General features: G+C 42.8%; 1 protein-coding gene across 2 annotated transcripts in view; it reads right to left on the reverse strand.

The window, feature by feature from the left end:
- Positions 1-3,723: 3,723 nt before the first annotated feature.
- XPNPEP1 (X-prolyl aminopeptidase 1) overlaps positions 3,724-14,063 on the reverse strand; it is a 35,471-nt gene continuing 25,131 nt past the window's right edge. For both annotated transcript variants that reach the window (XM_078593299.1, XM_078593298.1), the window contains 7 exons: positions 12,867-12,938; positions 12,306-12,366; positions 9,961-10,030; positions 8,987-9,160; positions 7,449-7,525; positions 5,279-5,377; positions 3,724-4,349 (listed from right to left, as the gene is read on the reverse strand). In XM_078593299.1, the coding sequence (XP_078449425.1) occupies positions 4,233-4,349; positions 5,279-5,377; positions 7,449-7,525; positions 8,987-9,160; positions 9,961-10,030; positions 12,306-12,366; positions 12,867-12,938 (670 nt within the window). In that variant the 3' untranslated portion in view covers positions 3,724-4,232. The remainder of the gene's footprint in view (positions 4,350-5,278; positions 5,378-7,448; positions 7,526-8,986; positions 9,161-9,960; positions 10,031-12,305; positions 12,367-12,866; positions 12,939-14,063) is intronic.

A 14,063-nucleotide genomic window follows, 5' to 3' on the forward strand; every position in this document is an offset into this window, starting at 1 on the left:
CAACTACCCACCACACCCACAACTACCCACCACACCCACAACTACCCCCCACTACCCACCACACCCCCCACCACCACCACACCCACAACACCCCCCACCACACCCACAACACCCCCCCACCACCACCACAACACCCACAACACACCCCACCACACCCACAACACCCCCCCACCACCACAACACCCCCCACCACCACAACACCCCCCCACCACCACAACACCCCCCACCACCACCACACCAAGACGCCGCCTCCTCCCTTCGTCGACGGGGGGGGGGGCCTCAGGGCGAGAGAGCAAGAAAGTCGCCACGTGTTGCAGACGCCAGGTGTCGCTAGATCAACATGCGAAGCGTGCCACCACGAACTTGTCAATGCCGTGGGTTTGTTTTTACTGTCACAACGACACGCCGATGTGCTGAAGTTGATCATCAATTGGCACGTTGTGTTTACGTGGCAAATCTTACTAATTGGCTGTGTCATGCAGCCAGTTATGGCTGCAGAGTTTGGTGGTACATGTTGTTTATGCCGTTTATTGTGAAAATTCGGTCACAGTTCCTATGATCACTATTTCATTGCTTTCATTGCTTTATTTTGGTGATTTTCGAAAAGTTTTTCGGTTTGGCCATGTTTGTTTGTTGTAGTACAGAGTTAGACTGATGGCCTTAATCTAAGTTGTCTTGTGGTTGTTGTTGTTTGACTTGCATCCCACTGGGATTTTTGCACACAGTGTTGGTGTACGGTGCTTTTTCTGCAATATTTTGCGGTCTTTTCTTGGATTTTTTGTTTGCACATAGTCACTTTAAGATGTTTTCTTGTTCATGTTTTTGTTTTTTGTTTGTAGCGGTTGCACCAGATTCAAGAGCCGAAAGGCTCACAGGCCTATACCTAATAAATGAACTTGAACTTGTGTCGGGTGGTGGCCTGTTTAACGAAACTTTTGTATTGACGCGATCTAACCCAAACTACCTTTATTATGGACATTGGTCGCGAAAGCCTTCGTGTTTATACTGCCGACACGAGAGTTTACAATTGTAAACAATACTTTCATTGTATATTCACGCATGCCAACAGCATCCCACAACGCTGTACATTAATCATATATAAGGACAAAATCCCATATATGCGGTTGGCTACGTACGGCGCGAAAGAAGCCCAACACACACCAAGCAAATGAAAAGCCTACTACCAAGCAAAATAAAAAATGAATAAAGAAATTAAGAAATAGCACCAAAACAAAATAAGTTATCACAGAAAGGTCTACACATCTTAGATCGCAATCCCAGCTTCCCAACCAATGGGAAATAAGAATATGTCGTCAGCTGAGATTCCTTAATTGCACATCGTGTCATTAAACAATATTGACTGATTGTGACACACCGTGAACTGATTATAAAAGATGCTCGATACGCACCGATAAATCGCTCCTAATTCTGAACGATGTCCCGAGTCCCCACCCAGAGAATCGCTACAATTTGTGCCACTACGGCGGATAAAAAATGCTGTCGCCCGGGGAAAGCCCCCAAAAGGTCACACAATCTAGGATGCAAATTCGCTCAGAATATCCTTACTGCAGGGGGGAAATAGTGACATCACCAGAGAGAGAAGCCCCAGAGAAGTCGTGTCCACAGCAGTGGAGTCACAGCAGTTGTCAAGACGGCGTGCGACTTTACGCCCACACAAAAACCCCAGAAAAGTTCGAGGTGAATAGGCCACACGATAGGGTCCCCCTGGCCTGTGCCGGGTATTTACAATCGCACGCAGTTGTGCACTAAATCGTGACTAACATTTTTTTTAAACGCGTTCATGTGCAGTGCTGCAAGTTTTTTTTTTCTAGTTGAGGATGCTTTTCTCGTTTATTCAAATTGTCTCTTTAATTTTACGATTGTCTTATTCACTCTCTGGAGACAGAGGCTTTGTGACCATGCTGATGATCGGTGCACATTTGCATGAAGAAAAACCCCAATCGTTTCTGGTATATCTACACAAGATTTGCATTTGTGTAAGGGCATATCAGTTGTAAAGGGTGCATTAAATTCGTGTAAAGGTAGAGCTGAAATGAATTATAAAATTCAAGTACACCACCACAAACATCACCGTCACCTCCACCACAACCATCACCACAGTTTATCAGACTCGGTGCACTCGGAGACCACGTGAAGTGTTGAAGGCTTGCAGGCAGTTAATGGGCACAACCAGATCTGTCCCCTCCACACAGTATGCTCCAGCAACCAAGGATTTGTAAGCCCCAAGTTAACATTCGCTCATTCTTTTTGCTCCAATATTATGAAACTCATACCCGTCAACCCATACGGTTTACCCGTATTCTTGTACATGAAAATTGAGTTTTCAGGTCCATACAGTGTACAGTCGTTTCAATACGGGCAACATTTTTTTGTCTATTTGTGTTTCTCCCTTGTGATGAAACTTTGTTGGATGAACGTTGTCTGAATTGGTCTTTAATAAGTTAGGCACTAGACAGGTATGGAAACTCTTCCCAACCATCCAATCTGTAAACTCCATGGCCCTATGCATGCCCAGGCACTAGATATATTTTTTTTATTTTGCCTATGGCTCCCCGTCATAAGAAGCCAGCGGTTTCTGTCCTGCGTCTTGAGATGCAGTTGTATTTAGCTGTTGTACAGTATTATGAAAGTGTGTATATGTTTAATGAGTGCGGGGCATGTGGGATGTCTCTTTTCCAGAGCATCTCATAACCTGGTTAAACCCAGGATGGGCATGAGAGCCTGAATGTTTCAAACAGACAATATAAAAACCCGCACACAACTCGGCACGTCTGGCTATAATGTAATGGACCAACCATGAGCCCAAAGCCTGGAAGGCAGCCTTGGTGGTAACATTATGGGTATTCAATGAGAGTCCGAAAGGGAATTTTTAAGCTAAAGGTGGAGCAAATATAGTGGAGTGGCCATGGACATTGTACAGTGTATGTAGTGTATGTACATTCCCACGTGAGTTGTATTGCTCAGATAGGTTCAATAATGGCTTTCTCACGGGCCCAGGTTTTTGGGAGGCAGCGCAGACGTTAGTTGAGGTTTTAGTAGGCAACCCAAGGGGCAATGGGATATTTGTAAAATAATAAAGATGCTTTTTAATTATATACGTCATCCAGTGTGAAGGATGGCTGGATAGCTGACTGTGCGCATAGGCTCTGCGACAGTCAGTCCCCAGTTAAGCATTTCTATTCGTGAATGTAGTTGTATGTTGAACTTCTTTCGCACCATACATATTCAACCGCTTTAAGCTGTGTGGGGGAAGGACAGCAGACTAAACACAAAACGCAGTTCTAAAGAAATTAGTTTTCAATCTCGATTTAAAGTGCATAGCTCCAGTGGCTTCCTAATATCAGAGCGTTCTAGATGGCCGCAGAAGCGCATCTGTGGTGTTTTTGTATATTAAATACAGTGCGTGTATACAGTACGCATTAAAAAAGAAAAACAAAATCACCCTTCTTTAAAGAACAATACAAATAAATTACATAACAAAACAGTAACTGAAAAATACTAATGAAATATGCATATTTGTAAAAACTGCATTCAGTTTTGAATGTATTATCCTAATGTTCAGAATACTTGTCAGCTCTTTTACACACACACCTCCATGTGATTACATCATCCAATTTTACTACGAGGCTGTTTTTATACCATGACAGACCATTATTCATCTTATGGTTGCAACACCCAGATGCTAAAGAGACAAAAGTGATCAAAGATTAATAAATCATTTATTCCAACTTGCCACAGTACAACCAATGTAAGGATTGTTATATATTCGTAAAAAGTTCACATTCAAACTTTATTTCAGGGGTAAAGTGGAGCGTACATCAAGGTCATTTTTGGTTTTCATTTGGCACAAGACTGTTGCCACTTGGATTTATGACTCGATAACCATCTGAGTGTCAGGTTACATCCTTGAATATCTGGATTGTAAGTTGGTTATCTGGCTTGATTTTTGATCGGTGAGCTGACATGCTAGCTGGTTACGATGACTCACAGCCAGTCTTTAAAGGACTTTCCACTCATAACTTGCAGGTTTATTGATGTTTATTTTCCTGGCCAAGAGAGAGTGGCTATTCTGCATGGCTGGCTGATTTATTAGCTTGGTCAGCGATATTTAAAAATCTGGTTGAAAAGATATTGGTTGGGATGACTCACTGCCTGCTGGATTAGACGATTGTCCAAGATGTTTTTTTTTCTGTATACGCCTCGAGTGAAATCTAAAAAGGCTTCGTCTCTTTAAGTAACCATTTTAAGGCATCCTCTCGGCCCTGCTTCTTCAGCTCAGCCCCCACCACCTCCTGGCAATGTTCGTGGTACTTGTTCACCCAGGAGATCTGTGGACACAACGGTAGAAACATCACCGTTTACAATAGAACATGAGCCAAGTCGAGTGGAGGCACAAATTGGCCAAAGCTACAAGCAGAACACTTAAGGGCGTAACAATCCTGAAGGGTATTCATTCGAACCGGCACGATTGGTCACGTAAAACACTTTATCCACTATGACCTATACCAGATTACTTTGTGGTCAATTACTTGAGTCTGATTCTGAGTCTATTTAAAAATGGCACCTGGACATTCTTCCTCCCGAAAGCAGGAAACCACTCCCCCCCTCTGGAGAGCCCCGCCCAGCGTGATGTGGCTGATCATAACATAATAATAACCTCTATTTTATAGAGCGCCGTTCATATTGAAGTATCTCAAAGAACTGTACATAAATATAAAACAACACTCACAAGTACAGATTAAATCTAAGCAAAATAGAAAGCTGATAACAATATCAATGACTACTCTTTAAATTCCAATAAAATGAGGAACTGATCAAAGCGAATCATAATAATAATTCCAGAGTTATGCAATCAGGCAACAAAATTGTTTTTTAAATGTTAAGTTGCAGGGAAAGCCTTTATAGAAAGGTGAGTTTTAAGACGTGATTTAGAAAGTGAAACAGACTCAGAATCCCAAACATCATTGTTCGCATACATTATCATAGTGTGTTTTTTGTTTGCATTTTGACCACAAGTATTGTGTTTAATGCACACATGATTCCTTGTAAAAAGGTTTCAGTTTTGTCGTCAGAAAAAGGGGAAAAACCCTATTATCATAAAGCAACATCTCGCACAAACTCAGCATGCGTTGCTGTGCAGCATTATGGGCAAAAGCATATATAACCAGAAGTTCGTTTCTCTGTTTCCACATTAACACGTGTGAGAGTGCTGTGCGATGAATGCTTCTGGTGTGCCGATTGACAGTGAGCACCTCACCTCACTCTCTGTAAGCAACGATCTCTCAATCATCTTGAGCTGAATTGGTACCAGGGTAAGTGGCTCAAAGGTCAGTGAGCCTCGGTCCTTGAAGTTGTACTGTAGAAAACACACAGTTAAACTGCAATCCACTGTACAACAATGGCCATTATTAAAATGTCTTATTTTTTGTAACTGTCAGAACTCAGGTAGGCCCAGGAACTAGGTTTACACAATGATACGAGACCATGCCAAATGTTCTGCAATCCATCAATACAAGACAATGCTTGCTATTTCATACCTAGTCAGATCTTGCACAAACTGTTGGAACAATTTAAGCTAAATGCGGTTTGGGATGAAAAATCGGTATATGAAGGAAGGCTCAAACTTTGCACCTCCGATTAGCACGGTTGGCCACGCACAGTGTGAAAGAAGTTCAACATACACACGTCCATGCAGGCCCAGATGAAGGTTTGTTGAGATACAAACTGTCTCATGAGGAACACCCAGGATTTTGATTCCAGAAAGAAACAGTAATTTCTGAAATTTGTATTACAGATCATTTTTGGGCCATGGCAAGGTCAAGAGGTCATCATTAATGTCACCATGCCTTTTCATTGCTTCCTACTTCTGGAAGATCCCATAATTTCACAAATTAGTTGTCGATGCTGCGTTGGCAGTGATGCACAAAAGCACAAATAACAAAACTCCTCACACTTGTAAATAACACTGCCTGAAAAGGAAAAAACATAATAAATAAGTGCTATAAAGAAGGGCCATTGTCAAAAATTCTGCCTGTTATATATTAAAACATTTCAGGCAGCGTTTTTACAAATGTGTTGGGATTTATCTTCATAAAATAAATTAAACCTCTAAGAAGGAACCTTGAACATCAACGGCTGACTTTAAAGGTTCCCTCTTACAAGACCCTATACCATCCTGTTTACAAAATGCCCTCATTTTCTTAAAATTTCTCCATAGAATAATTCTTGCCGACCTCTGCCCATTCACTTTGTTTTGCTCTCCTTCGCATTCTCTCTGCTTCAGTACCCAAGGTTTAACTACAAAAATAACCACTCAAGTGGAGGTCATTCCTTCTCTGCCACCACTTCGGTGGCCTGGAGTTTCCTTCCCAAACCTCGGCACTGTTCAAATCCCTCCCGTGGTTCAAATCCAGGTTCAAGACTCCCCTCTTCTCCATAGTTGATAAACCGTCTCTGAAATGCCTTTAACCTCTCCCGACCATACCACCATCTCACTTTCTTGCCCCTGTCGCCTGCAATGCAACTGCATTTCCAAGAAAACCCCCTCGCTTTGCGGATTGCCTGTCATGTGAATTTCCACCTATTTTGTACAGCGTTTTAAGATGCAGTTAAAGTTGACACTCTACACCTGGGGTCGGCAACCAAAATAACGAGAAGAGCAATTTTTTTTTCGAATTCGGTAAAAAAAACTCAATACTTAAAGAGCTGTCATGCACTGTGTGGGAATAAGAGACGATGGCCCTTAATACATAACGTCATGAAACAATCCTTAAAGATCAAAATGAATGAAAATAAAATAAAATAAAAACAAAAATCACGACGTTTCGGAGGCAACACAAGTCTCCGTCATCAGGTGGGACCGTCACAGCCGAATTAGCTGCACTTGATGCAGCTAATTCGGCTGTGACGGTCCCACCTGATGACGGAGACTTGTGTTGCCTCCGAAACGTCGTGATTTTTGTTTTTATTTTATTTTCATTAATTTTGATGTTTTACCTACGTGACTTTACCGAAAAAACCTAAGAATATGATGCCTTGCAGTCACGAAAGCTTCAAATCTAGAATCCTTAAAGAGCCACATGTGGCTCCGGAACCACAGGTTGCAGACCCCTGCACTATACAATCAATTTGTACCGTGTTACAATTGGGGTGAAACTCATATTACTTAATGGTCAATAGGAACATCATATACGCAAAAAACTTGACAATAATGTAAAGCTTTCATTTATACATTTGCCATAAAATGTACAATTTCCGTCCTATCCGTCATGAACTGAGAAATGTGTTTAAAAGCCACATTAGATTGTGGGTGAATTTCACTTGTGTGTAGTAAAGAGCTGCCTTGAATGACCCCGTTCACGATACCCTCTCTCTCTAAGCCAAGCGATGATGGAGTCAATATGAGAAAGTGCACAAGCTTGCTGTACCCGAGTCTTGGCTGGGATCACCAGGAGAACATTTTCAATGCGAATCCCAAAGGCACCCTCCTCATAGAAGCCTGGTTCTGTGGGCATAGGAAGAGGGAGGCGGTGACCAACAGACTCCAAATGGATAACTATTTTCATCAATGCCATCAGACATTCATATATAATAGAAATGTGTAGCCATGTATATTTAACTCAGTTGATTGTTAAAAAAATGTGATTTTCCTAAGGTTTAAAAATGTGATCAAAAATAAAATGTAAAGCTTTGTCAGTGCACTGTTGGATCAAGGTCTCTCCATGCTGTGTCAATCATAGAGGTTATTTGACCAGGGCACCACAGTGGCAAAATGTTAACTACCTCGCCTGGTGTGCAGTAGGTCGTGGGTTCGATCCCAACCCCTGTATATTTGGAGTTTGCATGATCGCCCTGTGGTCGCGTGGATTTTTCTCTAGGTTCTCTGGTTTTTTATCCCTCCACATTTATAAACAACATGCGTTGAGAGTATTTGGCTGCTGTCAATTTTCACATGATCAGCCACTTCGTTGAGCTATCATTTGTGACAGCCAGGTCGCTTCTGAAAAAGAGCTATATAGCTGTGGACCTTACCTGGTAACATAAAAAGTTTAAGTTTAGTACAGTTTTTACCACGCTGGTCAGTTGGGGTTAGTAAAGGGGAGGCCTAGGTCTGGTTCAGATGCTGCTCGCCATGAATGTTATCCGTCTCTTCCCAACCAAGCAAGGAAGTTGGGATTGTGGTCTGGGATGTGTAGACCTAACTTTTGTTTGTGCTTTTAGTTTTGGTGCCATATCTTTATTTGCTTATTTTTGTAGTTTGATTGGTAGTAGTATGGTTTTCATTTGCTTGGTGTGTGTGTTTGGCTTCTTTTGCACTGTGCGTAGCCAACCGCATATATGGGATTTGGTCCTTGTATATGAATAATGTACAGTGTTGTGGGATGCTGTTGGCATGAATGACACTGCTATATAAAATGTAAGTTTTATTTTTATTATCTCTGGGAAGCAAACTCAAGTTACCACCACTGCTTCGACCCTAGGTTGGTCATATTTAAAATTAAATCGCATATTTTATCATTTTAGAATGACGTTGCATGCGCTTTAAAATAAACAGAGTGCAATTATAAAACAAATATGAGTGATGTTACAGGCCACAGACTTTCTACGAGTGAACAACGGGCATGGAACCAATCCTGCAGGTGTGACCTCGTTTTAAAAGGAGGGGGCCCCATACAAAAACTCAGAGGGTGGTGGAGGCACGACCTTCAATATTAAACAAACCTCAACCGTTAAACATTAATCGCTACACAACGCAAGTAAACAATGCGAGTTGCTTTTGTCTGGAGTGCATTCGGCTCCAGCTCACCCGCTGTGTGTATACGAGGAACGGCTGCAGTGCAGCAGCACCTTTTTTAGCCTTCGCTAAGAAGTCAGAAGGGCCACAGCCTTCAGCTCGGGGTAGCGGGGGGGGGGGGTCCTCGTGAGCCAGCAATGCTCTCGCTGTCATTCACGCACGCGGCGTTACCGTCTGTGATGATCATGTTCGCTTCCAGGGGCTCGTCCGCAAAGGTCTTGTAGCTGATGCCGCACGGGCCCTCGTGCACGTTGAGGAAGGAGCCCACGCCGTGGCCCGTGCCGTGCAGGTACTCCAGGCCCACCTGCCACAGCGCCATCCGTGCCAGCGTGTCCAGCAGGTGCCCTATGCAAAGCGCAAGCGGAGGCAACGAACACGTTGCACACCATGTCAATGTGGTAAATATGAGCAAGATATACATTCTTAACCCTTTCCCGTTCTGATGACGTAACGTGTACGCCATCAGTTTTTCTTTCAGCTCCTATCATCGGTACGGAACTGTAAGAAAAAATCAAATAACTTTATTGATAGCGAGGCTCCCACAAGGCCATGCGGAAGGTCGTGTGGCAGTTTGTCGAGTGCGGTTGTGTCACGACAGTTATCTGCGGTTAGTACAATATCTTTAAAAACAGCGGCGCTGGGCCTCTACATTAACGCTAATCGCTCGCGCGTTCCGAGATTCAGTGGTGAACAGGACACCCACCCTGCAACTTGCAGATGTCTCGGAATGGGAAAGGGTTAACTGCCTGCTCAGGTTTTCACCCTGCGGGAGCTTCTATTGCCTGCCTCTTCTCCCGTCACCATGCTCACATCTCATTCCACCGCGTCCATCTCAAGCTCGTCCTCCCCCACCTCATGCCCTGCGCTCTGGTATATTCCAATAAAAAAATCAGTGGTGAAATGTATTTTAAAATGCATTGGGCCGACTTCAATTCATTCCGTGTTGTTGTTCAGCTATGACGTTGAGCTTTCTGCAACATGTTGACGAGTTAATTACTTGTGACGATTTACAGTGTGAATATTCTCACCCTCTTTAACCAGTGCAGAAATATATCTCAAATCTCCCTATAAACAAAGGGGGGAGTCACTTTTCTTGAGGTGGCATAAGCATGCTATACGGCGGTGAACTTTATCGTTGTCCGTACCTTTGGTGCCAATGGGGAAGACTGCTGTGTTGACCGCGATGTAACCTTTTAACACCCGGGTAAAGCACTCCTGTAAAACACCATCAAAACACACGGCGCAAGCAGGTCTTGAGCTACACAGAGGCACACACTCGCGGTGGTCGCGATGCACGTGGCCTGTAATCCAGCAATGGGGAGGCGGGGATTGGTTGGATCGCACTAATGCTGCAAAACTCCCTTCCCATGCATGTCAAGGTGCTTCTACACCCTGGTTTGCCAAAAGGCAGCACAGCAAAATGTGAAATATCATCTTTCCCTTCTGTATGGGATTTTTGTTGCCCCCATGTACATTTTTCTCCGGGTGTATGTCTGTTTGTTGTATGTATGTTGAACTTAATTCGCACCGTATGTAGCCGACTGTGCTAATCGGAGGTGCGGGTGGAAGGACAACAAACTAAACACCAAAAAGCAGTTCTAAAGAAATTAGTTTTCAATCGAGATGATTTTAAAGTGCATAGCTCCAGTAGCTTTCTAATAACGGAAGGAAGAGTGTTCCAAACGGCCGCAAAAGCGCATCTCAAAGTGCGCGATGTAGTGACCGTCTTTGTTCGATGGCGAGCCAAAAGCCACTGTAAGGATGACCGGAGTTTGCATGATGGTTTATGCTCCTTGACTGAGATAAGCAAGGTATTGTGGGTGCTCCAGTTTCCACCCACATATATGAACGTTCATTCATTAGCTGAAAACATCTTAATATATAGAGAGGACTGCAGAACTTTGGCAATTGTTGGTAGCACCGACTCACCGCCTGGCTGCCTTCCAGCTTGTCTGTGGTTCCTTAGCGATTGCGAGATGCAATTTGTATTTAACGACGCCGAATAAAACTAACATCTTATTATATGTCCATTCATCATCAGAAACACAATTTATTTCGTGACACATTCAAGTAAGTTAAGATGACGTTGGCTAGCTCGGCAGGACATAACTGGTACCAGGATGACATGAAGACAACCGGGCTGTCTTCTCGTCCACTGCAGATGCCGCACTCACAGCAGAGGCATTGCCACAGGGGGGACCAGGGGTGGCATGGCCCTCATAATTTATGTAAAGTAGTGCCCCCTCCCCTGCTGGAATGGGATCACCAACTCATACAATTTTGGACGGTTTCCTAAAAAGACGAGATTTTAAAACGCTAAACAGTGGTGGGAGCCAAGGGGTGGCTTCTGCAGTGATAACCCATTCGGGACTTCTTACATTTATGTCTGCATTACACTCCGTGGCTCAATGTTGTTGGATTACAAATATTAAAAACCGTTCAAGGCTTTGATATAACTTGACAAGGTAAAGCACAACACGATGAAATATATTTTGGTTCGATGTGTTTTTGAGTTAAAGTGAAACAAAATAATAAATGCAGCACTCCTTGGTCGTGTTTTTCTGTTTTAGTGTGTCACCGCCTGCATTTCATAGTTTACAGTAAATAAAAGCAACAAAATTATCACACGCACCATATTGTGTACCCTTGTTACGAACGTGTGCACGCAAGTGGAAATCAGTTTATTTGCCACCCTTGAATGTTTATCACATTTTCCTTTCACCCGCTGTGAATATGCTTTGCTCAAACTTGTTAAATGACTACGTCGCATCATTTGACACATGGCACTGATCGGTAAACAAGAAAACGTAGCCCTAGTGGGCAAGTGAAGCAGTACGAGTGACAACTGTCATTTAATCACTTCTACGGCATGATTGCCCCGGCACGGCCACTCAACTATTCAAAACGCCAATATCAGAAGCAGAATGTTTATTTGTACCGGAGGAATTTGATGAGCTATAAAGCTCTTTTTCAGAATGTCCAATAGGGGCCGGCTCAGAACGTTACAACAAGTAATACAAAAACAAGATAGGAGTGCTAAGTATGGGAAAGGTCAACAAATCACTTTACAAAAAAAACGATAAAAAAATAACTATTTTTATTTGACCAGGTAAGGCCCACTGAGCTATTAGCTTCTTTTTCAGAAGCGACCTGGCCACAAATCATAGCTCAAGGAAGTGGCCTATCACGTGGAAATTTATAGCAGCAAAATAATCTCGAGGCATGTTTCTAAACATGCAATACAAGCCTGCAAGAGGCTTGTGTATTCACCGGGTCGTTAACAAGAGTGAAGTACAATGTGCAATCCCAGTGCGATAGCAAAAGTATAAGGTCTTGCCAAAAGAGCCGTCTATAATGCATGACCAACCAAGCACTGTCCTAAACACTCCTGTTTACGTAAGCGCTGTTCTGCAATCCTAAGGGGTACTGCGGCAATATGAAGAGTAACTGAGCCACTCAGAGTTCGATGACTGCATAGATGGAACGCTACCTTTTCATAGGCACTGGGGGTTCCAAAGTGCACAGTCCTGGTTACATCGGTTGTTCCGTCCCTGTAAAATAAGATTATTTTTACGATTAATGATGATAATATATAGGGCGTGCAATTACATACAAAAGGGGCATTATAACTACACAAGAGCATTGACTCTGTTTTAAAGACGAGGGTAAGGCCTCCCCATGCTTCACCACGCTGGTCAGTGTGGGTTGGTGAAGGGGATGGTTCCCAGGACAAATTCAGATATCACTATCCACCGATGTTATCCGTGGATGTAAATCAAACCCATGTCTCTGGATTTACAGCATAGTGCGCCAACCACGGCGCCACTGATCCAGCCTCGAGGCATATTATGTATAATTACTAAACTAAACTATACATATTTTTTCTATTTTATCAGCTAAGGCCCACTGAGCTATGCAGCTCTTTTTCAGAAGCGACCTGGCAATCACAAATGATAGCCCAAAGAAGTGGCTTATCATGTGAAAATATATAGCAGCCAAATACTCTAAACGCGTGTCGATTCTCAATTGAGTCACAGCGTGGTATTCTCACCTGTACTGAGCACCTGAGTCACAAAGATACACTTCGTTCGTGGAAAGGGGTCTGTCCGAGTCCTTGGATGGTCTGAAAAACGCACGAGCACACACACACGAGTGGATACACAGGCACACGCTCACGGCAGCTGGTTTGACTGCCCATGCTGTGGCAGAAGCATTGACTCAGATCTGCGTGGGCAATGTGTGTACGATCGGAGTGTAGGTAACGAGTCAGTAATGCTTCAGACCAGTTTAGTTTCCCTTTTGAACATAAGACTGAGGATTAATTACTAAGTTTCGTCAAGTGGTCGCACTTCTTTGATGATGTCCCGATGTTATTTCACCTGGTCCAATAGCTTTCCTTTTTTCACACTGCATGGGTAGTGTGTTACTTATGTGTGGAAGTTAGGACATTATCCTCACCTGAGAATGTTTTTGCCCTGTCGAATATACATACTTTGCTATACACGCCTGTGTAAAATTCTTCCACTCGTATAATTGACTATCATGCGCCTTGGTTTTATTTTTCTCTCCTCGTAACTAACACTTGATATATGACGTCAGTCAATTATGTTTTTGCTATGCTCCCATTGTTTATTGGTATCCTAATTCACTTTGGTGCCGTGTTCTCGGATTTATGTCCTCATTGTGTTACAGAGGTATCAACGTTTTTTGTATTTTTAATTTTTTAAGAAAACAAAGTAATAGATATACCATATATACCAGATTAGATATACCATATTAGAAAAAGTTATTGTCCAACTGGCTCATAACTTTGTGGCCACTCCACCACCCCTCCTGTGAAGGTTTGGCGAATGTTGGGATTGTGGTCTGGGGTATGGAGACCGAACGAATTTATTTATTTTTTCCGAGATTTTTTTTTGTTATTCTTGTCTTGTAATGTGTATTTTTTTTCTCGTTATTTATGTATTAATTTTTTTCGTTCTTTATTTGCCAAGTAGTGGGGTTTTGTTTTTGTATTATCCTTATAAGCAACTGGCTAATTGATGTACAGTGTTTGGGATGCAATTTCATGATTTACGCTCGATAAAATGAAATTATTATACCAGACTGGGAAAAATATGTTCCTTAGTAAGCTCAAGTCTAGATCGGTAAATATAAATAAAACCCTACAACACCATTCCGCCATTCGGAAGCAAACTCTATTAGTGAACGTTCAGATCCAAACGCGGCTCAGATCCCATCGGCTCCG

Source organism: Lampetra planeri, chromosome 4 (assembly GCF_965212315.1).
Source record: "Lampetra planeri chromosome 4, kcLamPlan1.2.h2, whole genome shotgun sequence".
NCBI classification, from domain to species: domain Eukaryota; kingdom Metazoa; phylum Chordata; class Hyperoartia; order Petromyzontiformes; family Petromyzontidae; genus Lampetra; species Lampetra planeri.